At 58.7% G+C, this 26087-nt stretch overlaps 3 protein-coding genes across 12 annotated transcripts in view; 1 reads left to right on the forward strand and 2 right to left on the reverse strand.

The window, feature by feature from the left end:
* Positions 1 to 1460: 1460 nt before the first annotated feature.
* On the reverse strand, positions 1461 to 7287 carry FEN1 (flap structure-specific endonuclease 1). 2 transcript variants are annotated; one of them, XM_015085193.3, is made up of 2 exons: positions 7108 to 7287; positions 1461 to 3378 (listed from the first exon to the last, which is right to left on the reverse strand). In XM_015085193.3, the coding sequence occupies exon 2, from the start codon at positions 3355 to 3357 to the stop codon at positions 2215 to 2217; it is 1143 nt and encodes a 380-aa protein (XP_014940679.2). In that variant the 5' UTR covers positions 3358 to 3378; positions 7108 to 7287; the 3' UTR covers positions 1461 to 2214. The 2 variants fall into 2 exon arrangements, with proteins under 2 accessions (XP_014940679.2, XP_014940678.2); XM_015085192.3 differs by lacking the exon at positions 7108 to 7287 and adding an exon at positions 6365 to 6524.
* On the forward strand, positions 5783 to 9910 carry TMEM258 (transmembrane protein 258). Its single transcript, XM_015085194.3, has 5 exons — positions 5783 to 5883; positions 6549 to 6840; positions 8366 to 8475; positions 9057 to 9193; positions 9803 to 9910. Exons 1-4 carry the CDS (start codon positions 5783 to 5785, stop codon positions 9181 to 9183), a joined length of 630 nt encoding a protein of 209 aa, XP_014940680.2. The 3' UTR covers positions 9184 to 9193; positions 9803 to 9910.
* A 587-nt stretch (positions 9911 to 10497) lies between these two features.
* The window catches only part of MYRF (myelin regulatory factor), a 33784-nt gene continuing 18194 nt past the window's right edge, over positions 10498 to 26087 (reverse strand). For 2 of the 9 annotated variants that reach the window (XM_053203064.1, XM_027045935.2), the window contains 20 exons: positions 24328 to 24523; positions 23047 to 23123; positions 22768 to 22878; positions 22271 to 22361; positions 21701 to 21901; positions 21264 to 21375; positions 20632 to 20741; positions 19774 to 19934; positions 19629 to 19701; positions 19280 to 19368; positions 18887 to 18955; positions 18359 to 18439; positions 18102 to 18190; positions 17790 to 17981; positions 17286 to 17537; positions 15645 to 15747; positions 15337 to 15411; positions 14882 to 14987; positions 13306 to 13380; positions 10498 to 13104 (listed from right to left, as the gene is read on the reverse strand). In XM_053203064.1, coding sequence (XP_053059039.1) covers positions 13024 to 13104; positions 13306 to 13380; positions 14882 to 14987; positions 15337 to 15411; positions 15645 to 15747; positions 17286 to 17537; positions 17790 to 17981; positions 18102 to 18190; positions 18359 to 18439; positions 18887 to 18955; positions 19280 to 19368; positions 19629 to 19701; positions 19774 to 19934; positions 20632 to 20741; positions 21264 to 21375; positions 21701 to 21901; positions 22271 to 22361; positions 22768 to 22878; positions 23047 to 23123; positions 24328 to 24523 — 2344 coding nt within the window. In that variant the 3' untranslated portion in view covers positions 10498 to 13023. The remainder of the gene's footprint in view (positions 13105 to 13305; positions 13381 to 14881; positions 14988 to 15336; positions 15412 to 15644; positions 15748 to 17285; positions 17538 to 17789; positions 17982 to 18101; positions 18191 to 18358; positions 18440 to 18886; positions 18956 to 19279; positions 19369 to 19628; positions 19702 to 19773; positions 19935 to 20631; positions 20742 to 21263; positions 21376 to 21700; positions 21902 to 22270; positions 22362 to 22767; positions 22879 to 23046; positions 23124 to 24327; positions 24524 to 26087) is intronic. The other 7 variants (XM_053203067.1, XM_053203071.1, XM_053203065.1 and 4 more) reach the window with 7 other exon arrangements.

Below are 26087 nucleotides of genomic sequence, written 5' to 3' on the forward strand. Positions count from 1 at the left end.
CTCAGTATGGGTAGTCCCTATTAGTCTCGTTTCTGCCCAAATCCTCTGTTGGCACAATGCCTTTTTAACCTCAATGCTATTACAACAGCTCTCCTTTTGAGCAAGAGTATTAGACGTGCTAGGTAAAAATTTGTAGAACTGGTTTCCCCTGCAGTGTGCGGTGGTTAAACCTTTTAGAAAAGACCAGACAACTGGAACTGAAAACACAAGAGGAAAAACCACTCTGCATGTTTTGACTGCCACAGGATACAAGCCCTTAACTACTGCACTGAGGTGATCAGGTGATTGCTCCGTAGGAAGTCTTTCCGCCTCTGGGCCCCATCACCAGAACCACGGGCTTAGCCATCAAATTCCTTGGGGCTCTTGTTACTTGTGTGGTGTGGGCCAATCGGAGAAAATCCGTTTCAACCGCTGGAGACAGCAGTGAACAAAACTACGATCCGTGCCCTCGGAGTAGAACCTTCCGTCTATACCAGTGGTTTTCAGGGTCCCATCGTCACGGGAACAGCACTGCTGGGGAGACTATATCCCGCTCCTGCTTCAACTGGAGCTCATATCCTGAGATTCCATGTAAGATTTCATTTGAAAAACAGGTTGCTCCATGAGAAATTTTGAAAACCACCAGCCTCTAGTCTTCTACCCGCTTAATCTGTTGGAACACAGGCAGCTTAGATTTCCGGCTGCTTAAGTGTCCCTGGTAACTTTAAACAGCAGTGATAGGAATGCTAAAAAAGGAGAAACTCAAACAGGACAGTGCCTTGCCAAGTTTTATCAGGATTATAACTTTTCAAACATTCCATCTTTATGGGAAACAGCCACCTGAATTTGATGTCACAAGAGGAGCGAGAAAGTGACTTTTGAAGTGCGGTTTTGAACAATTTATAAACCGGTAGAATAAATGCTCGGATGCCGTGAAGCAGTTGATCTAAATTGTGAGGCTTTCTCCGAGAAGCTCCTTTATCCCACACAGCAGGTGGAAAACTAGGAACCCATACGATTTATTAAAACTTGTTTCCCAGCAAGTTAAACTAGGCATCCACCTACAAATGGCTGATGTACTGCCAAGGCCACTTTGGTCATTCTGTGGAGCGTGGCGCCATCTTGTGGCCACTCTCAAACCTCTTGTAACAAGGATACGTCGACTGTGTGTTCTCTTGGGAGTGAAAAGAACCTTACCTACTTCCTGAAGCCTGGGGGCACTTAGGATGTTTGGGGTTTTTTTTTTTAATGTTTATTTATAAGAGAGAGAGAGAGAGAGAGAGACAGTGCGTAGGTGGGGGTGGGGCAGAGAGACACAGAATCTGAACCAGGCTCTGAGCTGTCAGCACAGAGGACACAGGGCTCGAACCCACAAGATGCGAGATCATAACCTGAGCCGAAGTCGGATGCTCAACTGACTGAGCTACCCAGGCGCCCCTCAAGGTGTTTTCAAATGTTCTCAAAGAACACGACATTCTGGCTACTTTTCTAATTTTATTGACTCTTTTTTCACACGTTTAAAACAAAACCAGCACGTGAAAATAGCATCTCATCCCCAAGTCTCAATTCGATGGGCTGCCTCAGAGAAGCCATTAGAATTTGGCCCATCTTATGCCTCAAAATAAGATATGCCACTGTGAAGACTCAAGTTACATAGCAAGTTCAAGTTTCTGCGCACCCCAGGACACACAGCCAGTGGTCGGACCCTTGTGGCCAACTCCAGGGACTCCAGCTGTCCGCCTGTCTCATGTCTCAGGAGCTCTCCCCGTCTGAGAAGACTGGGTCTTCCTGATGGCTGTCCTACAGGGCCGGTCAAGGCTGAGCCACAGAGAAATACAGCTGGGTTCCACCACCCCTTCCCATCAGCCACCAGTTGGGCCAGTCAGGAAATCATTTTTATACAGTCTTCCATCTCTACCATTTATCCCCCCCTCCTTCTTCAAGACCTGTTGCTATCCCTTTCATTTAACAATAGACTCAGTGTCCATTAAATTGCCTGAGAGGTGTTTGGAGCCTGACATACTTTCCTGAGCTAAAACAAGAAGAAAACAAGATACCTCTGTGGCCTTCCTGCCACCAGATCAAGTACAAAAGGGAAAGCACTACTGAGACGGGCAGAGCTAGAGAAGCAATGCGAGCCCCTCCCTGCCCCCACAGAGCTCTCTCTCGTGCTAGCATTTGAGGGCACATGAAGGCAGGTGTTCTGGGGCCGGGGAGGCAAGAGGGGAAACTCCTTTATTTTCCCCGTTTGAACTTCCCTCCTGCCCCGGTCTTTGCCTTCTTCTTAGCAGACCCCTTGGGCTCTGGCTCCTTGCGCTTAGCTGAGGAGAGCGAGCCAGTCACCTTGAAGAAATCATCCAGGCGGCCCTGGGTGCTGCCCTGGCGGCTCTTGCTCAGCCGCCTGACCCCACTGCGGATCCGCTCCTCCGAGAACTGCTTTTCACCACACATGAACTTGACGAGCTCTTCCTCATTCGGCTCGCTCCACTTCAGCTCCACAGAGTCTGGGTCAAGCACCTCGGGCTCCAGGAAGAGCTGCTGGGCCTCCTTGTGGAGCCAATTTTCTGGCACGGAGTACTTGCTGGGGTCGAGCCGACGCACGATCTCCTCGATGCTCTTGTGCTTCTGGATGAGGTCCACGGCCCGCTTGGGCCCAATGCCCCGGATGCTCTCACAGTAGTCACTGCCCAGCAGGATGCACAGGTCTACGAACTGCTCCTGGTTCAGGCCCAGCTCCTGCAGGACCCGGCTCAGGTGGAACTCCTGGATGGGCAGCTTCTTGGCCTCGCTGGCCGTCAGGTGCCGCATGAGCACAGGGCTGCCAAAGGTCAGGCAGTCCATGTCCTCCGTGGCCGCGGCATAGACTTTGCCCGCCTTCACGAGGGCGGCACAGCTGGCCTCGGCCTCGCTGGGCGCGTCCAGGTACGGGATGCCCATGAGGCTCAGCAGATGCTTGCACTCGTCGTTGTGCTGCTTGGTGACCTTCACCAGCCGCTTGGTAAACTTCTCCACCTCCTCCCCGGCCCCGGCGGCCTGAGCCTGCTGTAGCTGCTTCTCCGCCTCGGCCCGCCGCTCGCTGCGCTTGGCCAGCTCGCCGGACTTGAGCTGTGGCGGCTTGCCGTCGAAGACATACACGGGTTTGATGCCGTTCTCCATCATGCGGATGGTGCGGTAGAACATGCCCATCAGGTGGCTGGTGGTCTCCCCCTCCTCGTTCTGCAGCACATCCCCGCCCTGGCGGACGGCGATCAGGAACTGATAAATGCTCATGGAGGCATCGATGGCCACCTTGCGGCCGAAGTAGCTCTTGATGTCATTCTCCCGGATGGCACCGGGGGCCACGTCTGCAATCAATTTGGCCAGGCCTTGAATGCCCATAGCAACACAGAGGAGGGACGGCTAGAACCAAAAACAAACAAACAAAAAAGGAGTAAAGTAAGAACAGGAGGAATTTCAGGGAGGCAAAGGATCAGGGGTTAGAACTGGCGCCCTCTCACCGACTCCCATGCCTCTGACTGTACAAATTTAGCGCTAGAAGAGGACACCGCTTCGGGACCACAGAAGATGAAAAGATGGCACAGGACAAGGTCAGCATTCTCAAAAACCTCAGTCGAGCAGGGGAGCTCACTCCATGACTACTAAGGCTTCCTGCGTTTCAGGAGGAAACCTGGGTGTGAGGAGGATGAAGGCACTTCTGACGTCCGGGGACTCAAGGTTTCGTGGATAAGGCAGCAACAGGGCTAGCACGCAAGGAGGGCTACCGCTGACGCCTGCGTCAAGGTCCCTGCAAGTCCAGAGGAGAGTGCCTGGCCCAGCCCGAGGCGTCCATGGATCATAAAGACAGGACCTGAAGGACAGGCAAAGACTGGCTACCAGAGGATGACGAGATGAGGCAGGGACAGAGGCAGCCATGACACAAGGCTGAATGTGTACGGTGGTAAAATAAACACGAGTGTCCACCCTCCTCTGTACCTTTATGCCAGTCATTGACCATCCCCAACTCGTCCTTCTGGCTCCCCTCCTCTTAGCAGCTGTGATGGGTAGTTTCCTGTGTCAACAGTGGCTAGGCTGTAGTACCCAGGTATTTACTCAAACATTAATCCAGGCACTGCTGGGAAGGTATCTCGTAACATCTGTATTCGGGTGACTTTATTTATTTAGTTAAAAAAAAAATTTTTTTTTGGATGCTTATTTTATTTTTGAGACAGAGAGACAGAGTGTGAGCAGGAGAGGGGCAGAGAGAGAGGGAGACACAGAATCCGAAGCGGGCTCCAGGCTCTGAGCTGTCAGCACAGAGCCCGATGCGGGGCTTGAACCCACAAACCACGAGATCATGACCTGAGCCAAAGTCAGGCGCTTAACTGAGCCACCCAGGCACCCCAATATTCAGGTGACTTTAAACAGAGATTATCCTGCAGAATACAGTGGGGGGGAGGGGGGGGCTGAGTCAACTGAAAGGCCTTGGGAGCAAAAACGGAGGTTTCCAGAGAAATTCTGCCTGAAGTCTGCAGGTTCAACCCCTGCATGAGTTTCTAGCCTGCGGGCCAGCCCTCTAATTTTCAAACTGGTCAACCTCCACAATCACCTGAGCCAATTCCTTCCAATAAATCTCTTTATGTATGTCTGTACCCTAGATCCTACCGTTTCTCTGGAGGACCCTGACTGATAGAGCAGCCCTGAAGAAGGACTGGCAAAAAAACCCCAACTTATCTGAAGGGAGGTTATGTGGCTTTCTCACATGCTGCTCGAGTGTCCCTTCAGTATCCCCTCGGCCCTGCTACTGGTTTCTATTTCTACCATGACGTTGCTAGGAGTTTTAAGTCTTTCCCTTTATATTTTCTCTCCACCACGAAGTCCAAGATGTGAACTCCATGGCTCCCACCCGACCCCAGGTCCTGATCTAGGAGCCTGGCAAGCTGTAGTCCCTCAGTCCAGTAATACACTCCTGTGTTTCAGGCCCTTTGACAAATAAAATAGTTCCCAGGGCAGTGTTTCCTGAACTTTGATCAGATCCAAACTCCGCTCCCCTCACAATTTTTTGCCACTTCCATCTAGAACCTGTATTTGGGGGCGCCTGGGTGGCTCAGTCGGTTAAGCGTCCGACTCCTGGATCCTGGCTCAGGTCATGATCTCATGGTTTTGTGAGTTCGAGCCCCACATCAGTCTCTGTGCTGACAGCGTGGAGCCTGCCTGGGTTCCTCTCTCTCTCTGCCCCTCCCCGACTCACGCTGTGTGTCTTTCTCTCTCTCAAAATAAATAAACATCAAAAAATTTTTTCAAAAGGGGCGCCTGGGTGGCGCAGTCGGTTAAGCGTCCGACTTCAGCTCAGGTCATGATCTCACAGTCCGTGAGTTCAAGCCCCACGTCGGGCTCTGCGCTGACAGCTCAGAGCTTGGAGCCTGCTTCAGATTCTGTGTCTCCCTCTCTCTCTGCCCCTCCCCTGCTCAGGCTCTCTCTCTGTCTCAAAAATAAATAAAAACATAAAAAAAATTTTTTTTAATTAAAAAAAAAAACACACACTCAAAACCTGTACTTGCATTCACTTAGTATTTTCTTTAAATGGACCCCATTGTCTTAAAAACCAAATTGAAAACGAGAACTCATCTTAAGCAATAATGTCTGTGTCACAGTAGTTAAATTTTAATGTTAACTGTATAACTATTAAAAAGGATTTAGGGGTGCAATTTAAAGTCGTTGCGTGCTCACTGGTGGTATGTGTCCGCTACCCCAAGACATATACGAGACCTTTTAGCTGTTCCCACTTTTCAAAGGGTTCTTTCCAAAGCATAAAAGACCCTGTCGCATGCCCCCTTCCGTGCTGAAGTCCAAACACCTCAACCTGGCGGCAAGATCTTCCATGCGCGGCTTCCCAACCTACCGTCACAGTCTGGGAGCCAGCACAAAGTTTGGGAGAAGGCCGGCCCTTTCTCACTGCTGCTCAGCCGCGCCCTCCTCTAGCCCCTGCCATACACTGGGCGCTCGGGATCGTTCCCCCCACAGAAGCCATTCAATCCTCGGGGTCCGGCCTCAGGCCGGCTGCTTTGCCAGAACGGGTACGGAGGGGACAGTGCCTGCTGGCTTAGCCTCCCACGGCCCCCGACGCAGGGAGGTGGGAAAGGAGTCTCAACAAGTGAAGTTTACAAAATGTTTCTCAGCCAGGATCTCGGTCGAAATACACAACGGGCCCATAAAGTGGAGGCTGTTTCCCTCCTTCCACAAACGAAGCAAGAGGCTCGGGGCTTCGGCGACCGGCCCAAGTCGCACAGCGGGAAGGTGGCAGGCCGGCGCTCCGGCCTCCGCCCCGCGCGCGGCAGACGGTCCCCGACAGCACCCAGCGCCAGGCGGACCCCGCCGCCCTCGGAAGCGCTTCCCATGGGGGTCTCACCTGGCCTTTGGAGCGCGAGGCCTCGACAGCTAGCGCTTGGTCCGGGGTCGCCCACGACGGTGCTCAGCCCCGCAAACCTGCTCAGCTCGGCCGCGGACGCCCTCCCGCTCAGCCGCCTTCCAAAGCCCGCGCTCCCGTCACGTGACCCGCCGCCGCGCACGGCCTCCTGGGAAGTGTAGTGCAGGCCCGGACGCCCTCGGCCAGCTTCCCTTGTGGCAAACAGTCCCCCCCGCCCACCCCCGTGGGGGAACGAACCGTCCCAGCGGCTCTGTCCTACCCTTCTCCATCGCTCGCCCCAACTCCACATCGGGGCCCCACAGGCCCCAGCGCCCCCTACCTCCGAAACCATAGGACTACAAATCCCACAATGCCACGCGAGCGGGCGCACTTCCTTTTCCGGCTGCACAAGGCGCCTGCTCCTGCAGACGTGTTATTCCTGTGGCGGAGCGGTGGATTACCCTGTGCCTGGCAAGATGGTGAGAGGGTTGAGGGGCGTCCCGGACAGAGCTGTGATGAGGACCGCCTCGGGGCCCGTCCCACACCCCGTTTCTCTCGCGGAGGTCTCAGACGCCTGAGACCCAGACAGCCGGCGGCTCCTATATCCGACTTGGGCCGAGGGGCGGGAAGGGAAGAAAGCCCCTTGCCACGGACTCTAATTAGTTAGGCTGAGGTTTTGATCCCGCGATTTTTAAGGGTGAGGCTTGTGCGGCGCATTTTTAACACCTCGAACTTTTATCTGTTACCTGTGATTAAGCCGTTATCTCTATTTGATCTCTGTTTGGAAGGTTCTTCCTCCCGCAGAACTCGTACTCATCTGCAAGGCCCAGGGCAGATGTCCCCTTCTTGGTGAAGCACTTCCAACTCTCTCAGGCACTTGGCCGCTCTCTGCTGGGAGCTCCCACAACCCGCGTACAAACCTCTTGCCACATGTCACGGACTTCTTTGTTATCTGCCACGCCTCCTAGTGACCACCATCTGACGTGCAGCTAGCTCTGGGATGATGGCTATTCATCTTTGTATTCCTAGTGCCGAACACAGGGCCTGCGATCGGAGGCTCAATAAATGGCAGCGATTGTCTTTATCATTTTGGGGGGTGTGGGCATAAATGTTTACTGAATTGAATTCCAGTGTCTCTTAGAACAATGGGGTCAATTTATTTCTCTAGAGTTGTTATGTTCTGGGTTTTAGGAGCGTTGGCTGGTGAGTGACAATGGAAGTTAACATTTGTACAGAACTTTACGTTTACAGCCCTCCTTCACAAGCATTATCTCATAATTTTCCCTGTAACCTTGGGAGGGAAACAAACACCTATTGAGCAACTACTTTGTGCCAGGAAGTGAGCTAGATACTTGGACGTTCGTCACCCTTCTTCAGTCATACATCAACCCTGTGAGGGGTGTTACTATAACTACTTTACAGAGACTCATTCAGTAGAGCTAGTTTATTAATGGATGTCTTTTGCTGTTAGATCCTGAGATTCCCTAATAGTGTAGTGGGAAGAATACAGAAGTAGAAGTTGAGATCTGGGTACTGGTCCAGGCTCTGAATTACAGCAGGGATTCTGAGCTTGGTGTCTATAGACATGGGTCCATAAATCTCCTAAAATTATAGGCAGACTATTTCTTGCATGTGGTTTTTTCCCAGGCAGAGTCCATACCTTTAACCTTTTTTTTTTTTTTTAATAGTCCTCCCTGGCCTCAGAAGATGTTAGGGACCACTGATCTATAGCTAGTCAATCATCGTCAGTGTCAGCCTCTGACTCTCAGCTGCCCTTCTTGTCTCATAGTGAAAAGACAGAGTGTCACCTAAGTTTACGATGGAATCGTCATTTCCAAATGGAATCACTTGATGTTGGTTCTGAAGGATTTCCATATTTCCCAGGCTGAGACAGACCTTTAACAGTCATTGGAGGATGAGGCCCATTGGTGGATGACCTCACACTCCCCCTCACGTTGAAGTCCTGGGATTCTTTGATAGCTCTGATCTCCTGCCCTCCCCTAGGAGCTCGAGGCCATGAGCAGATACACCAGCCCAGTGAACCCAGCTGTCTTCCCCCATCTGACCGTGGTGCTGTTGGCCATTGGCATGTTCTTTACCGCCTGGTTCTTCGTGTATCCTTTTCACTGAGCAGCCAGTGGGCCAGAGTTAGTGGTGTGGGAAACTAAGGGAGAAACCATGCTGGGTACGTGCACCCTGCCAGTTTTGTTCTGGTGTGGGGCTAGGGGGAAGGTAAGGAGGTCGAAGGACAGCTGTTGATGTGCAGGGTCGGGCTGTGGCCTTACTTCCCAAGTTTAGGTGAGCTCAGTTCTTCAGATTTCCGGGACAGTGGACAGAAGGCCTGGCTGGACTGCAGGTTGGGGATAGGGGATCTGAAGTTGGCAGAGTGGTAAAGGAGGGGTGTGCTCAGGTGGCAAGAGATCCGAGGGCTAATGCCAGTTCCTCAGTTCACTGGCTGTGTGACCCGGGGCAGTTGACCTAACCTCTCTGGGCCTGATTTTCTTCACAGGTGGTTGAGGGCTGGTAGGAAGCAACAGAGTCCAGATCATCTCTTGGGCCTCTCTTCCTGGCTGCGCTGAGCCCGGCAAGCCTCCTAGAAAGCCCTCACCCCGTACCTTTTTCCCAGAGCTGCACTGGCCGGGCTTCCTGTCCTACGCAGCCCCATCCCTCTGCTTCTCCTTAATCACCCTGCCAGCTATGAGGTGACCTCCACCAAGTACACTCGGGATATCTACAAAGAGCTCCTCATCTCCTTGGTGGCCTCGCTTTTCATGGGCTTTGGAGTTCTCTTCCTGCTGCTCTGGGTCGGCATCTACGTGTGAGCTCCCAAGGGTAAGTGCTGCGACAGGGCAGGCATTAGAGAGGCTTCCCACATCCACGTCAGTGCGGTCCTCAGGCCTGTGCAACACTTTGGTTCATGGAGACAGACTCGGCAGAGTGGATAGGGACACCGGACGCCGGACGCATGTGCCTCTTTCCCTGTCCCTAACAGGGATCTCTGACCTACATTGTCATGCTGAGCTCTGCACACTGCCCAAGGCCTTGATCTGGCTTCGGGGTGTACTTCATAGGGCTGTGGGAGCAGGCTTCCCACGTGATGACATTTGGGTTCTTACACATCACACGCCATTGACTTGGCTGCTCGGGAACAGGCTAGAAGGGGGGTCAGAACCTGGGGCTCCCAGTTTGCTGCAGGGAGTGCCACTGTGGTAAGTTTGAATGTTTTCAGTCATTAAAAGAAACCTTGACTAAAGTGATGAAGCAAACCCAGACACCCTGGCTGCAGATAATCCACTAAACAGGTCCCTGAGAGTCAGCTTTGGTAGCTCCGCTTCAGTCGTGTGCCCGTCAGCCCTTGCCCCAGGGGCACAGGCGTCAGTGAGAAAAGGAGGCGGAAGGGTCGGTCATTGGTCTCATTTTGATACCCCTCTCCTTTTTCAGGTTCCAGCCCGGCGGCTTCACTGAACCCCTGCTTTTGTAAATTAATTTTTTTACCGTTGCCACAAGCGTCCCCCACCTGCTCACAATAAAGGCAGATGTGTGACCGTCTCGTCTGACCGCCCATTTCGCAGCGGTGGGGTGGTGCTGGGACTACCTGACTTCCCTGGTCCCACCCCTTCCCATTTCTCTCCTGCCTTTCAGATGCTCCCTGCTGCCGGGAAGCCCTGCTTTCTACTGGGAGGGGCGAGGAGGGTGAGGGAGGGGAGGCTGTCCTTGTAACGTAAGGCTTCGTGGACAGGGAGGGACCAGCTCTCTCCTCTGTTGTTTTTACAGCAGACTTCTCTGGGAACCCACACCAGTCACGTCTGCCCTGGACCCGTCCCATCCTCTGAATGTACTCTCCCTTCTGTGGGTTGGGGACCTTCACAAGGCTCAGCTTGTCCCCAAAGGGGAGGTTTTCCTTGGGGAAGGGGGCCACTTTAACCCAGGTAGGGCAGCCGTGGGTCTGGGGGGGAGTGGCTAGGGAAGGCGGCTGCGGAGTCCTGTTCCCAAGCCTGGCGTGAAGTTGAGAAGGATGTTGGGGTGCAACGCATCCACGTGGCTCAGGAACCTCAAGAGATTCCAGTCGGTCTTTGCCCCACAGGCAACTCCCGTCTCCTACCAGAACAGTCTCAAGAAGAGATGGGGAAGCAAGATCAGATACAAAGCCATATTTATACATTTATTTATATATGTATATTTACTTCAGAAGAAAAGGACGGGGACAGGAAGCAAGCAGGCCCAGGGCTGCCTCCCTGTGCCCACTCCAGAGTCAGAGTTGGTACGTGATAAATATGAGTCAGCACTCAGGGACAGGAACTGGGAGTTAACTGGGAGGGAGGGGCGCTCTATGCACACGCGGGCTTTTATGGGGGCGGGTATAACGTGGGCAGAGGGACTTGTGCGTTGAGAGGCCCTATGTACAGCTTGAAGCTCCGGGGAGATTAGCCCCGCGACTATGGGAATAAATGCCGGAGGGGAGGGGAGGGGGGAGGGGCGGCTGCTGGACCCCATGTAGGGAATGGAACCAAGACACCCACTTACCAGTGCCAGCCGGGCAGCTGTCAGCCTCCAGCAGATGACCTGCTCCCCTTCCCCGAAGCCCATCTACCTTACTGGGCTTAAGGCGACTTTGGTCCAAGGTTGACCCCCTCTCAAGCAGCATGGAGCCCCAGCTTGGCCCCAATCCTCGCACTGAGGACCCCTCCTCAGGCATGGAAACAGCCAGCTGCTAACCAGATTGGGGCAATGCTGTGTCCAGAAGGGCTCCAGGGGGCAGTGGAGGGTCACTTTCCAGTTCAGGACTGAGGGGCCACAGTCCAAGGCCAGGCACCCTCACTGAGGAAGCCCCAGAATCCTATTACAAAGGGTGGGGCTCAGCAGTTTTTAAGGCATTTCGGGAGGGTTTTCCCCCACTCTGGGGGAGGGAGAACAGAGTAGTCCTAAGGAAGGCCTGGCCCCCTGCGTGGTGTGGGGAACCGTGGGATTCCTATGTCAGAATGAAGGAGTGGAGCCACGCTGGGGAAGGGGCTGGGAGGCGAGGTATCCCTGCCATCCCCCAACTCCCCTAAGGGTAAGTGCTTGTGACCCATGCCAGAAGGGGGCCCACAGTTCCCAGGCTTCAAGACCCAGCTCCCCATAGGAAGGCCTCCCATTCAAAGTCGAGAATGAGACTTCGGAGAGGGGTAAGGCCTGGTTCCCAAAGAGGTGGCAGGATACCACAGGGCAGGGACCACAATTCCCGGTCCCCTTCCCGGGCCCATGCGGACGTGGCTCAGTGATTTCCACATCCTTCTGTGAGCCTGGATGTGGCCTCAGTGCTCCAGGCACCCACTAAGAAAGGTTAACTTAACATTGGCACTTGAGATAAGACTTCTTCCTAACACAAGCCCACTGCTCCATCTCTGGGAGGAGTGAGTGGAGACGGGGCCTGCTGCCGAGCCTGGGTCGCTCCAGCTCAGCTCTCCGAACCCAACATGGGAGCCCTTGATCTGGGGCGACCAGGTGACCAGGAGACCAGAGTGAAGGGGGAAGCCAGAGTCTTGGGGGTCGGGAGTGAGCTGGATGTCTCAAGCCTCCCTGGGATGGATCAGAGCCAGGCCCGTCTCTGCAAGTGTCCCCCTGTCCCCCCCCCCCCCCCCCAGGGCTCTGCACTTCTCTGGGCTTTACCATCTCCAACCTCCACCCCCGCTCTGGCTTAAGTGCATTTTAGTAATTATTTCGTTAATAACAGCAACAACTCTGCATCCACACACCAGCCAAGACCAGCCTGCTGCCTGGCATGGATTTCTGCTCCCCTGCTCAGAGAGAATGATGGGTCCCGGATACTGCTGCAAAGCTCCGGAAACTCCCAGGAACCCAGGCCGTGGGGCCCCGACACCGTCTTGTGGGGGGGGCTCACAGGGAACTTCAGGATACTCCAGGTTCAAGGGTCCGGGGCTTACCTCGACCACCGCCCCACCTCCCTCACTGGTTCAGCTGGGCACGAGATGTACATAAGGCACATGGTCAGTCTTTCCAACCCATCCAGGGCTGGCTCCAGCTGCCCTGGGAGCTCTTGGGAGCCCGTGTTCCCAGGGAGAAGAGACCTCCTGGGCCACACTTAAAGCTTAAAAGTCCCAAGTCCAGCGTAACAGTCAAACCCCAAAAAGTCCACCACCTCGCCGCCCCACAGGGAGCAGCTATGAGGGTGATGGCTGCATACTCTCCACCGACTCATGGATCCAGCCGAGTCTTTTAGGGCTCCGTCCAAGTCCCCAGCTGATAGCAAGGTCAGCAGGTCCCCTCTCCAAAAGAGGGGGGGGCTCCCAGTCTCAAAAGGGGAGGGTGGGAGGTAGGCTCTGGACAGTCACAGGCTTACCCTTGCCGCCAGGGTACCTGAGGCCGGCCCTCCAACCACCATAACTGGATAGATAGGAACTGGTCCCGGCCTGGCCCCAGGAGGTCCCTCTGGCTCCCTCCGCGACGTGTGAGGGGCGACCGGCAGGGACAGCAACTCCAGTGTGAGGACTTCCAGTTTCACCAGTCGTGGGGAGGGCCAGGCCCGGTTCAGTCTCTCCAAGGGGGTGCCAGTGAGCAGAGAGCTGGCGGGCAGCGGCTCCAGTGTAACACCACCGCGTCCAGTGTGGAAGGGGCGCCCGGGGACCCGGGCCGTGGTGTGGTGCTGCCTTGGGGAGGGCAGCTCAGTCACACAGGCGGTAGAAGTGGAAATAGTAGTCTGTGGCCGGCAGGACCGGGGCCTCCACGCTGCAGTTGGCCTGACCCTGGGTGGGAGGGGAGCGGGCACAGGTGAGGTGGCTCTGGGGGTGCAGGGCAGGAAGCACCCCGCCCCCGGCGCCGACATCACCTGCCCCTGTGCCCCACGTCCTGCCATGCGCTCCGTGAACCCCCGCCTCCCTTCCCCGAGCCCCACGCTGAGCTACAGGCGCCTGGACCTCTGGGGGCAGGTGGGTGCCTGGGCTCACCAGCAGTGCCACCCGGAAGTGGTAGGTGAATTCTCGGAAAGACAGGATGGTCACTGGCCACTGGTGGGACGTGCCCTGGAGAAGAGGGGAGAGAGAAGGGTGAACACAGCCCCCTATCCCGACCAGCAGCCCTCACCGGGGCTCCAGGGCAAGTCTCCCAAAGGGTAAAATGAGCACTGAGAAGAGAGAAGGGAGGGAGCACGCTCTGCTTTGGGGAGTGATGGCAGCCCCCCCTCTACGCACACTCTGTGCCAGGTACCCACAAGCCCACAGCCGCTGTCCCCTGGTCCCTGCCTCCCCTCACCCATTACGCTCCAGGCACAAAGTATTTCATTAACCCCAACCTCACTATAACCCAGTAAGGTGATGCTGCTTGTAGATGAGGAAGCCGAGGTCCAGCCTAAAATCACAGGGCACCGGGTGGCAGAGCTGGGGTTGACACACGGGTCTGGTCTGCTCTCCTTCGCCAGGGAGCGTGAGGCCCGGCTTCAGACCGCTTGCCCATCTCCCCCCTGAGGCTTTGGCTTGGCCTCCAGGGATGTGGATTCTGGCCTGAGCTCCACATCTGAAGACGAGGGGCTGGCTGGGCTCTCCCTCTACTTCCGGGCACGTTCTCCTCTGCGCCTGTTTCGAGGCTCCCACCCACCCCTCCGCTCGTTACGTTCTGCACATCTTTTCTCCTCAGCTAGAGGGTGCGTTCTTCCCAGGCAAGGCCTGGGTCCACCCCGCCTGCCTCCCCACTGCTGAGCCCAGGACAGGGCCTGGGCTAGAGGGGCCCCGACACATACTTGTTGAACAACCACGAATTGGTGAGAAGAAGTCCCCTTAACCCGTGCTGAGAGTCACAACTTTGGGTTACGTGGGGGTCACATGGCCAGTGAGGAGCTGAACAAGGAAAGGGTCTCAGCCATTTGGTTCTCCGAGCGGGAGGTAGGCCTCTACGAAATCGCCGAGAGATCTTCCAAAATGGTGGCTTGAACCATGCCGCTGCCCAGTGTGAACTCACTGGGCCCAGTGTGAGCAGCTGTCCGTGCTCCTTCCCGTTTCCTGCCCCCTAGCCCTTGCCACGTGTCCGGCTCTGCCAGAAGGCCACCCAGTCCCTGGCCTCCAGACCTCAGCATGTGCTGTCCTACTCCTGGGACACTGTCCTCTCTTCTTTCTCCAGCTGACCCCAAATCATCCTTCAGTTCTCTCTTAAACGTGACTTTTTCGGGGTGGCTGTTCTGACCCCGAGCACAGACAAGGCTGGCTCTCCCTGCCAAGGACTCCTAGAATACCCTCCCCACCCGCACCGTTGCGTTCAATCCCAGGTTAGGCCTGGTGGGACTTTTGTCTTCCCAGGGGCTCTGTCAGGGCAGGGCCGGGGATGGGACAGAGCAAGGGCAGGGCCACGAGGCGCTCAGGCGTGACCAGTGCCCCCGTGCCCCCTCCCCAGGGCCCAGAGGCCTAAAGCGTCCCTTGTGGAGGTGCCTTCGCTCTGGCCCCCGGCTCCTTCACCTGTTTGGGGGCGCGGCTGTGCCCGGGGAGAGGAAGCTCTGGGGTGTGGCTGGCCCACGGCTTCCCAGTCGCCCCCTACCTGGGTGTCCTGGTAGGTGTGCAGGCTCTGTGGAAAGTCCCTCTCCTCACACGGCTGCTCCTTTGACATCAGGCTGCACAGCACCACAGACACGGGAGACGAAGAGCTGGGGGAAGGCCCAGTTAGCAGGGAGGTGGGGCTCCTGGGGGCCCCCTCCCAACCAGCCCTCCCCTCCACCTCCCCTGCCCCGCTGAAACAAGCCGCGAGTCCGCACGCGGCCTGACAACGATGCCCACGGGTCAAGGCCTGAGACGGCCGCAAACCCTTTGCCGTCCACCGTCCCACATGGCATTCACACCCCGGTGCAACCACGGTGTGGTTGACAGATGAGAAGCTGAAGCCCAGAGACTGTCAGGGTCACACAGCCAGTCAAGCGCAGAGCGAGCAATAAAGTTGGCGTCGCTCCTCAGACCCCTTCCCCAGGTTGCCGGGGACCCCCACGTCCTTCCACTCACTTCATCTGCAGAGTCAGGCTGAGGTGCAGCGGGGTGCCGCTGCTGACAGGGATGTGGTAGGTGAAGTTTCCAGGCCTGAGAGGGCAAACATGGCTGCTGCTTAGTCCAAGGCTACCCTGCTGAGGCCCCCTGCCTGGACTCCCCACCCCCCCACCCCCACCCCGTCTGTCCTGGAGCTCGCGGAAAGAGACTGTGCCACCTCTGGGGTGGGGGAAGGGGGATGACATCTGAGCATCTGTACTGCCTGGGCTCACGTCACCTGAGGGAGTCTGTCCTTGGGGTGAGGGGAGGGGGGCAGCCAGGCCCACCTGCAGGCATCCTCTGGAGCGCAGTACTGGGAAGTAATGGGCATGGAGTTCTCCAGCACCTGGATGGAGGTCAGGGAGGGCACTGGGTCTGCAAGGAGAGAGGCTGTTGGGGCAGGGAGGAGGGTGACAGGGGCGAGAAGCCGCCAAGCCCTTCCTCGCCAGACTCGCGTTCAGTCACACACACCTTAGTATAAATAAGTTTCAGGTCATTCTTTCCAGACCCCCCCACAATGGCCAGGGTCACACCACCCTCCGCCCCAGCAGCACTACGAAGAGCCAGTTCCCGGGAGCCTGAGGCCTGCCTCCTTGACAGGAACCTGCACACCAGGGGCAGGGATGGGTGCCAGGGGGTGCACAGGAGCCCGCCCACAGTGCTCTGCTCCTGACTGCACATGCTTTTCAACACTCAGTTCAGAGGCATCAGGTTGGTACCTTGAAATCAGCCATGGTGGGAGTATTCGCCACAAATCGGGGCTTTTTTTTTTTTTTTTCCCCTCCAGAGCCAACTGTGAGACACCTGCCAGCACCACACTCCTGGGGGCCTGTGGCCCTCTGTGAAGGAACCCGCCACAACTGGCTGACTGGCTGGGTGAGGGCGGGACTGAAGCGTGACACAGAGGGTGGGTGAGGTCATCTCAGCTCACCTACAGGCTAGCTGCTGCCTGCCTGACCATCCCACCGAGGGAGGGGAGGCTGGGGCCACCGAACATGTGCTCAGCTCTGTGAGGCATAGCCAGGCACCGAGGGGCCCCAGCAGGCCCATGGGCCCACGGACACCACACACAGACAAGATGGAAGAGACCCTCACATGTCTCTTCTGGGCAAACTCCTGCGGTCCTTCAGAGACTCAGCTCCAATGTCACCTCCTCCGGGGAGGCCTTCCTGATCACCTCTCCACCCCCGCCTGGATTACATGCCCTCCCCAGTCACCAAGCTGCCTGCAAAGTCCCCTCAGAGCTGCGACCCGCCCCTACGCTGCCATGTTCTCACGTCTCTGAGCCATCCGGGACCGGGCACGTGTGTCCTCAGCACCCCCAGCCCCCCACCCCCCTGTACAATTGAACTTCAGTCTCGGCAAGTCACAGTTTCTAAGCTTTTTTTTCCCTCTAAGCCACAAAACCCATCAAGTGAAAGCCAATGAGAAGGCCCAATACCTAGAGCAGAGCCGCCTGGGAAGCCTGGAAGGCCCCTGGCCTCCTCTGCAGCCCCCAGGACGGCCGGCAGGGTGCGTCGGAGGAGTCAGTGGCAAACAGAAAACCTGTGCGGCCAAGGGTTCTCTGGCTTGGTGACAACCAAAGCCTTGAGATTTGGAAAGCTGGGGGGGCGTGGGGGGAGACCCTACACAGCACCCTCCTTGCCCTGGCATGGGGGCGAAGGAGCCAGGCCCCGGTGTCGGGGAGATGGAATCCTAGCTCTGCCGCTGACAGGCCGAACACCCTGTCTCCGTTTCCCCATCTAAACTACGGGGATGATCCCCTCCTTGCAGGAATATGTAAGGATTAAATGAGGCGAGCTACATAAGGCTCCTGGCCTCATTCCTGCTACTTAGTAATGCCCAGCAAGCGTCTGTGGGCTGGCAATCCCACGCCAGGTGTTCAGGTGGCTGAGCTGAGAAGATGGGGGGCAAGGTAGGGCAAGTACCTGGCTGGCCCTGGGCCCGAGTGGGCCGAGCAGGGCTCAGGCCGGGCTGGGGAAGCCCTCTGCGGGCCCGGCCGTGGAGACCAAGGCTGGGGCTGTTCTTGGCTTTGCCCTGCCCTCCAGGGAAGGGGACTTCAGGGCTGGCCAGAGGCTCTGAGCTCTTTGGATGCTTGGAGTGGCCAATACCATTGGCCGACAGGCCCCAGGACTTGGCTCTGATGTTGGTGACTGGTAGGAGGGCCATCTGGCCGGGGCCTGTGGACAGAACCAGGTGTAGGCTGAGAAGAAGGCACAGGCAGCAACTGGCTACCTCCTGTCCAGCTTTCTCTAGGACTTCACCAGACTGTGGGTGACCCCCATCTGTCTCTTCGTCCCCTCAGGGAGACCCACCAGTCTTCCTCCGGAGCCTCATTCTGGGCTCCCAGACACCCTCCCTCCAATGAGTCTTCGGGGTCTTTCTCTGGACTCCCATAACACCCCCTCAACCCGAACCCAAGACAGCCATACCTGAGCGGTTGGTGGAGGCGCTGGGACTGGGGCTGAGGCCATGGCCAGGGTTAAAGCTGGAGCCAAGACTAGGGGCAGGGGTAGGGTTGGGCGTGGAGGAGGAACAGCAGATGACTGGACAAGGGCGGCTGGAGCACAGGTCCAAAGTGGGGATGACAGGACCTGGGGCTGAGCTGCTCAGGCCGGTGGTAACTGCGGAAGCCAGGGGCCGTATGAGCGAGCAGCAGGCAGCTGAGCCCCGCGCCCCCGCCGCCCCAGAACGCAGCCACCTCTCCCCCATCCCAACCCTCCAGACCCCCCACAGGCACGCACCCAGCAGCAAAGAGGGCCGTGTGCCTGGCAGCCCGGTGGTCACAGGCGACTGTCGGAGCTGAGTGGTCCCAAAGCTCTGGCTGGACCTGCTGGGGAAGGGAGGGCTGAGCTCAGAGGACAGCCTCAACAGGGAGGCCTGGGGGTTCTGGCGGAGCAGGAGGGACAGGAGGAGGTGGACAGGCATGGTGGAAAGGAGGCAGGGAGAAGGGTGGCAGGAGCCAGAGGCAGGAGGGCAGGGGCTCGGTCCAGACACGTACCATGGGCACCTGGCCTCACTCCCCCCAGGGTGCTGGGGCCGGAGCAGGGCCAGAAGACAGGAAGTGGACACAGCAAAAGAGCTAACGGGCAGCAGAGAGGAACAGGAAGGGGGGATAGGTGCAGGGGAGGAGAGAGAAAAGAAACAGTCAGAGATAGCCCAGGAGCTGAGGTGACAGTGGGCAAACAGAGCCCAAGATCCCACGGTGGCCCTCTTTCCCCCGCCCCTCCCCCCATGCCCATTCCAACCTGGGCCCCTCGATGCCCTCTGACTCTCAGAGGCCCAGCTACCTAAAGGAGCACTGAACGGGCCCACGAGACACACTGGCTTCGGTAGGGACCGGGAAATGTCTGCCCCTCCTCCAGGGAGACCTTCCCAGCCACCCCTGCAAGCCTCCAGCAGGCCGAGAGCCTGAAGCGCTATCCCCTTTGGAGGAGACAGCCTCCATGGCTCCTCTGACCCTGGGCTGCCCACCAAAGCCCCACCTGTCCTGGAGGCTTGGCCAGCAGCCAGGCCTCCAGGGACATACCCATCGGTTTCCACCAGGTCCTCCTCGGTGCGCAGGCTCAGCACATACAGTGTAGACATGGACACCACGCTGGGAGCCACAGAAAAAGGGCCACTGTTAGAGGTGGAGCTACTGTCCCGGCCCCTCTCTCTAGGGCAGGGTCTGTGGTCCTTGGCTCCGGGGGTTGGGCTCGTGAGTGACAGTGAACGGTGCCTGCGAGTGGGTCTCCCCAGCCCCAGGGGCACGAGACCGAATGAGGCAGCCCACTTCCTTCCCTGAGACGTCCCTCTGTCCCTCCATCCCTCCGTGAGGTCTCCTCTCCCGGCCACATCTTCCTCTTCCCCCCAGGCCCGGGCCCAAGGGACAGCTCAACTTCCCCAGCCAGACACCCCTGGAGCCTGGGGGACAAGTCACCTGAAGGCCATGACCACCACCAGGGCAATGATGGTTCCCTGCAGGAAGCGCTGGCTGATGCAGGCCTGGTCTGGGACCACAGATGACGACTGAGGACCGAGCGTAAAAGGGGAAGAAGCAGAAGAGGCCCAGACTGAGGGAGCCCATGGTCTCACTCAGTGTCGGCTCTGCTGGACGTGGGGGTGCTAAGGTCTGCTCGTTCCTAGGGGGAGGGGGGGCAGCGGGAGACGAAGGAGAAATGGGGCCAGAGGGCTAGAGAGCTGGGAAGTGAGGGGAAGTGCTTGCAGTCCGAGAGCCTGGAGGAGGAGGGCCCCGGTCCCACCCGCCTCCCATCCGCGCCCATCCTCACCTTGCTGGCCACCTTGGGGGGCCTCTTCTTGTGGGGGACGCTGCCTGCCCGGCTGAACTGGCTCCCTGCATGGCTGCAGCAAGAGGGCCAGGGTCAGAGGTGCCTCTGGGAAAGGGGTCTGGCCCCCGCCTGGCCCCGCCCCCACCTGAAGGCACCCGAGCTGCCAGTGGACTTGAGGCTGTCCAGCCGCCGCAGTTTGGCCAGCTTGTGGCTCCAGCGCTCCAGCTCGTCAATGCGCGTCTCCAGGTTGTCCGTCAGCTTGCACAGCTCCTTCACGGCACCCACGTTCTCCATGAAGATGCGCTCCTGCCGCGGGCGGCCGGCACGGTCAGCCCCTGGGAACCCTGGGCTACAGGGAGCAGGACCCACGGCCGCCTGGAAGTCCTCAAAGCCTCCCTGCCCAGTTCGGCCTCGGCAGCCCCCAACTCCCCGTGCCTGCCTCCAAACAGCACCCCCGCCTCTGCACCTTTGCGCCGCCATCCGGCCAGCCCTTCCCACCCCTCCTCGCCGTCAGAACCCCGTCTCTCAGAGGCTCCCACCCTCTGATGAACGTGATCTCAGGCTTCAGCTCCTTATTGCTCAGCCAAGGCCAAGACATAGTACTACACGCTCCTTGATGTCCGGCCTCATGCCACGTAGTTACAAACATCACCCTCACGCTCCGCTGTGTTTCAGCTTCTCAATAACCATCTGGGAAGGTCTTGGCAGTGGACTATCTCTAGCCTCCTTTCAAAGGGGAGGAAAATGATCCCCAGGGAGCTTCCTCTTGCTGTGGATCACACAACCATCGTGTCGCCAAGTCCCCAGCTGGCCCTTGAACGCTCACCCCCTTTCCCCGGGGGCGGGGGGTGGGGTGGGCAGGGGGCTCCAGAGGCAGCATGAGAGAAGACCGGGCTGCCTGCCCCCTCTGCACTTCAGTGCCCCCAGTCTCTAAGTGGGAGATAACGTCCCAGCTGGTCCACCCACGGCCCTTGGGCTCTCTCCATCCCCCCACCCTGCAGACCTTGTTCACCACCAAGAAGTTCTCTATGGTTTTCCCATTGGCAAAGACCACGTCTCCAGTGTCCTTCACGGCCTCAGGCAGGATCTCCTTCACCTCCTGGGCGATGACACCTGGAGAGTGGGGGAGGGTGGGGTACAGAACACCCACAGCGCCAATTACAATGCAAGGAGGGCCCCCAAGTTTGAAGAGGGCGAAATTCTGAGGGCTAGAGATTTGGGATCCAAGGAGCACTGGAGCAGGGGGCTCCCACGGACCAGTGTTCCGAAGGCTGCCGCTCCCTGTCTCCGGTTGTGGGGTTCCCTGGCCTGGGGGAATGGTGGATTCCTGGGTGTAAGGCTCCCAGGGAAAGTGGGCCTGGATAGAGGCAGGATTCACCTAAGGAGCAGAGGATGCCGGGACCACGATTCCCGGACTTCTAGTGTCCCAGGCACCCAGGGCTGAGGGGCGGGACTTCTAGAGGGCAGGATTCCCAGGCAGGAGTTCCAGGAGTCAAGGAGAGGGGTTCCTGGGAGTGGGGTTTCCAGCGGGCTGGGACAGAGTTGCCAGAGGACAGGGACAGGGGGCGGGGTTACTGCGGGCCGAGGCTGCTGGTTCCGGGACCCCAGCTCCCGTCGACGTAGGCAGGTCCCTACCCGTCTCTGGTGCCGTGGCCTCGATGCCTGCGGTGGCTGCAAATTCAGGCTTGTATCTGTAGTGCACCAGCCGCATGCGTGAGATCCTTTTCAGCTGCTCCGTGGTGTCCACCTGCACGGGAACCGGGGCCGAGACTGAACCCCTCCCCTCCTGGGCCCGTCCGAAGTAGGCCCCGGAGCTCAAGACGGTGGGGACCCAGGGTCTGCAGTGCGGAGGGGAGACCTTGCACCAGGGTCGAGCTCCAGAAATCTAGAGCCGGCCTCCCCCATCTCCTTCCCCTGCAGCCCCGCCCTTCCATCTGGCCCCGCCCCTCCACGAGCCCCGCCCACACACCAATCCGCCCCTCGCGGCCCAGCCCTGCCCCCGGCCCCTCCCGCGGGAAACTCAGCTCTCCCCGCCGCACAGCCCCGCCCCTCGTCCACAGCCCCGCCCCCACCTCCTGCACGTGCTCCTTGGCCCGCAGGTCGGAGGGGTGCATGAGCGAGCCCATGACCTTGACATTGCCGTGCACGACCAACGCCTCGTCGGGTCGGTCCGTGTTGATGCCCACGCGGCCATGGTGGAAGACAGTGTCGGGCACCTGCGCCCGCTGCCACAGCACGTCGCTGTCACTCTCAAACTGGCCTGGGTTGGAGGCCTAGTGCAAGTTGGGGTTGGATCAGTCCTAGGGGACGGGGCACCTGCAGTGCCCTGGGAAACCCTGCCGCCACCCCTCCCGCTCCAGGCAAGGATTCTCACTCCACCATGCCCAACTTCAACCGACCCTCTCATTGTGGCACTTTTCAGTCGCTTGTGGGTTCTCAGAAGGCTACCTAGGTCCTGTGTTCCTCCACGCTTGTGGCTCAGAGGGTGGGAACTTGCCCAAAGTCACACCACTAGCACCGAGTGGGATCAGCATTCTAGCTCCTGACCACCCCCCGACCCCAGTACCCCGTATTCCTCCTGGGTGCTGTTTCTCCCAGCTCTGGGGAGGACTCTCAACCCCTTGGGTGGAGATGGCCCTCACCCTCACGATGATGCGCTCTGAGATCTGGGCAGCCAGCGTGTAGTTCTGGTTCTGTGCATGGGCCTGGAGCGCCACCACCAGCATGAAGTACCTGGGGCGCACAGGGGTTTAGAGGCACCCAGGGAGCTGCCCCACCTGCCCCTGCGCCCCAGCCACCCTTCCCAAGTCTGATGTTCAGTGCTGAGGCTCCTACTACCCCTAGCGGCTGGAGGAGGGGTGGGGCATTCACAGCTCATCCCACAGAAGAGGAACCTGAGTCTCCACCAGGGGGCAGACATTCCCCAGGACCCACAGCTAGGAAACCTTTGAGCTGTTTCACCCAGAAGCCGCCCTTCTGGTCTGTCTCATCCTTAAATCAGTTAGCCTTAGGTACGGGTCTCAGGTCTCTCATCTGTAAAATGGGTCGGTCTGTGGGACACTGACTATGGGGTGGTGTCCTGCTGCCCTTCCTCCTCGGAAATGGAGGGCCTGCCAAGGCAGAGGTCAAGCCCGCTCACCTCTGGTCAGGGTTAGGTTTGCCCTTCTTGCGCATGTTGTTGGCGGTGGTCTCGCTGAAGTGCAAGCGCCCCACAGTCACCTTCGTGACCTGCTCAGGAGGCAGATTGACCCTGCAGAGGCGGGGGGTTGGTATTCAGTGGGCAGGGAGGGGGACCCAGTCAAGAATGTGTAGGAGGCAGACACCGGGGGTGCCAGCCGGGCCCCCTCAGCTCCCAGCCCAGCTCCGGGGTCAGCCCTCCCAGGTCCTCCCCCCTCCCCCCACAGGGCCAGACACTCACGTGACAGGGTTAAAGGGCCGCTTGCTTCGGTCGGACTGTGACTGCTCAATGTTGATGGACTGGTTCAGGGCCTCCAGCTGGGGGAGAAAGCAGGGCCCCCGAGGCAGATCAGGGCGAGGGGACCCCCTGGTTCTGCTGCCTGGTGCTGCTTCCCTTTACCCACTCGGCCCAGACCTGGCCCAGCTGGACCTCCCCGGGAAGAGGGGCGGCCCTCTCTTCCACGAGGGCACAGATAGTCCCATCACTCCCCCACCTCTGCACACACCCACCCACACACGTATTCCACAGAAACACTCACAGCCCCCACGTCCACACCCGCGCACACCCCGACCTCCTCGTACATATCCCAAGCGGGCCTCCATCAACACACACACACACACACACACACACACACACACACACACAAACCCGCTCACTCCCCAGACCCTCTCCCACACTCACATCCAGTCCCCTTAACCTTCTGTGAGCACCGGCTGAGCCAGACCAAGGAGCCAGCCCAACTCCCAGCACTGAAGGAAACACACCCAGCTGTTCCCCCAGGATGCGCAAGGGCTCCAGATCAACCCCTCCTGGGGCGCGCTGGAGGGGACTCAGGGCAAGTGTCCCCAGGGACCAGGGACCCCAGCAGAGTGACCAGGGAGGCCAAGGAATGGCCTGCCAGGAGAGGAGGGATGGACTGGGCATTCTCAGGGCATCCCAGAGAAACGGAGCTACTTCCGGAAAGCAGGTGCTATGAACAGGCCCAGATGGTCTGGGGCACAGCAAACGGCAGGGCAGGAATGAAAGGCTGGATCCCAAAGGCCTTTGTGGGCTAAGCTTAGAAGTCATGGCTCTTTGCTGGGAGGGCACCAGGTGTCTCGGGGGAGCATGAGCTGAGCGCCAGAGCAGAAGCCGCTGTGGACGTTCAGAGAAGCGGCGGGGGGCGGAGGGGGCACGTGGTCTGGTCCAGGGGGAGGCGGAGGGGAGACGTGAGAGAAGGGACCAAGGCGGGCAATGCCCTAGGAGAACAGCCAGGCCTGGTGTGTGACCCTAGAGCGAGGGGTGAGTTGGCAGGGACTCCATTTGGGGATGGGGAGCTAAGGTAGCCGACAGAGGAGTCAGGGGAAGGGTCTCTGCTGGGGGTACAGACTTGGCGTCACAGGGTAAAGAAGGAATTAGGAAGCCTGAGGAGGCTGACGGGGCACAGGGACACTCTCTTTGCCTTGGGGTCTCTCAAGCTCCCCCCAGCATTCCTGACTCGCCTCTGCTCCCCTGCCCTCCTGGCTGAGCCCCCAAACCTGCCTTCACTCCGTGCAGTTTCAGGTAGAAGCAGTCAAGGGGCTTGAGGCCTTCGGGCGTCTTGACGTACTTGGGCTCCCCCAGCATGCCGATGTATACCGTCACCTGAAAGTGGTTCTTCTTCTGGCACACGAAGGCGTCGTCGCCCACCGAAAAGTTGAAGCCCTTGTCAGCGTCCACGCGGTAGGTGAGCATGGGCCTGGGGGCAGAGGAAGGGACTCACTGGAGCCGCCGCCCCCCCCCCCCCCCACCAAAGCTGGAATGTTCCTCCTACACGCCTGCATTCCAAAGCAGCTTCCTATCTGGTACCCCCGATCCTCAAACCACTCAGGCGGCTGCCCCCACTTCTCAGAAATGGAAACTGAGTCCCCAGAAGGATTTTGAGCTCAGGTCTGCCTCGGCCAATATTCTTTCCTCTACAAGGCTGGGACCAGCCCACCCTGGTGACGGGGGAGGCAGGGCAAGACCCCTGGGGCCCACCGCCCAGGCGTGAACTCCTGAGGAGGGGGCGCCTCATCACGCTTGGCTCCTTCCCAGAATGCTGCCTGAAGCCCCCTCCCTCACGGGAGATGGGGTGAGAGAGGGTGCGTCTGCAGAGCCTCACTGGCCTGACAGCTGGTTGCCATGGAAACGGTGGAACCAGGCGCCGGCTCTGAGCGCTGGCCCGGCCCCTGCCCACTGGCTTGCTCAAGCCCCCAAAGTCCTCATTCTGACTCTTCCCTCTGCCCAAGTGGGGAGAGGGGCACTCTGGGAGGCCAGGACTCGGCCTCGGTTTACCCGTCTGTTGCTGGGGAAGTATTCCAAGTAAGGATCCTTTGGGGGACCTCTAGGTGGCAGGAAAGGGGGGCAACCGTTGGCCCATCCTTACCCAGGTCCCCAGGCACAAGCAGTACCCTCCCCAGCTCCCCGGGTGCCTGGGGCCTGCCTGGAGGAGGATGGGAGAAGAGAATGCTTCCAAACTTGGGGGAAGAGTCTGGCTAACTTCTACCGAAGGAAGGCCTGGGGCTCCACCCACCTGCCTGCCCCAGGAGAATACCCCGGAAGTACACGGGCCACTCTTGGGGGCCTCAGCTGCCAGCTTCCTGGCCTTAAGGCCCTGGAGTGGCAGGGCTGGCCCAGAAAGCATGGTGGTAAGAGTGGGGGGTCCTCACCAGGCCATAAGGGCGGGATCCCTAAAGACGTCTCCCCCAGCCCTGGCAGGGCCTCAAGGGATACTTCAGCCACTACAGCAGCTGGACCGCCGCCTCCCCCCCTCCCCAGCCCTTAGGGCTTCTGGCTAAGAATCCCACATGGCCTGGGGTACCCGACTCGGGGAGACTGGTCTGTTCCACCCTGCCCAGGCCTGGCAATGTCGCGGGGAGTTGGTGAGCGACACTCTCACCTCCACGGAACTTCCACAAGAGTGAGGGGGGTGGACCCAGAGTGCTCCTGGCCTGGTCCCAGGAAGTTGAATCCACATGGGTGGGTGCTGAGGGAAAGCTAGGAACGCCCGGACAGCCCGTCCTCCCCCACCCCCTCATCCCCCCCCACCGCCCCGCCAGGGAGGGGGCTGCTGGAAGGGCCCGGCCAACACAGCTTCCTGCTACCTTCCTGGAATGCAGGAGTGGAGGAGGCGGACGAGAGGAGGAGCCAGAGAACACCCATCCACCCACGTCTCCCTGCCTTGGCTCCCACCGGCCCCTCCCTGGTGGACACCACCTTCTGAAGGAGGCCTTGGGCTGGCCCAGAAGTCCGGAACCCCGAGTTCCAGTCCCGGCTCTGCC

The sequence above is a fragment of the Acinonyx jubatus genome, chromosome D1, assembly GCF_027475565.1.
Source record: "Acinonyx jubatus isolate Ajub_Pintada_27869175 chromosome D1, VMU_Ajub_asm_v1.0, whole genome shotgun sequence".
NCBI classification, from domain to species: Eukaryota; Metazoa; Chordata; class Mammalia; order Carnivora; family Felidae; genus Acinonyx; species Acinonyx jubatus.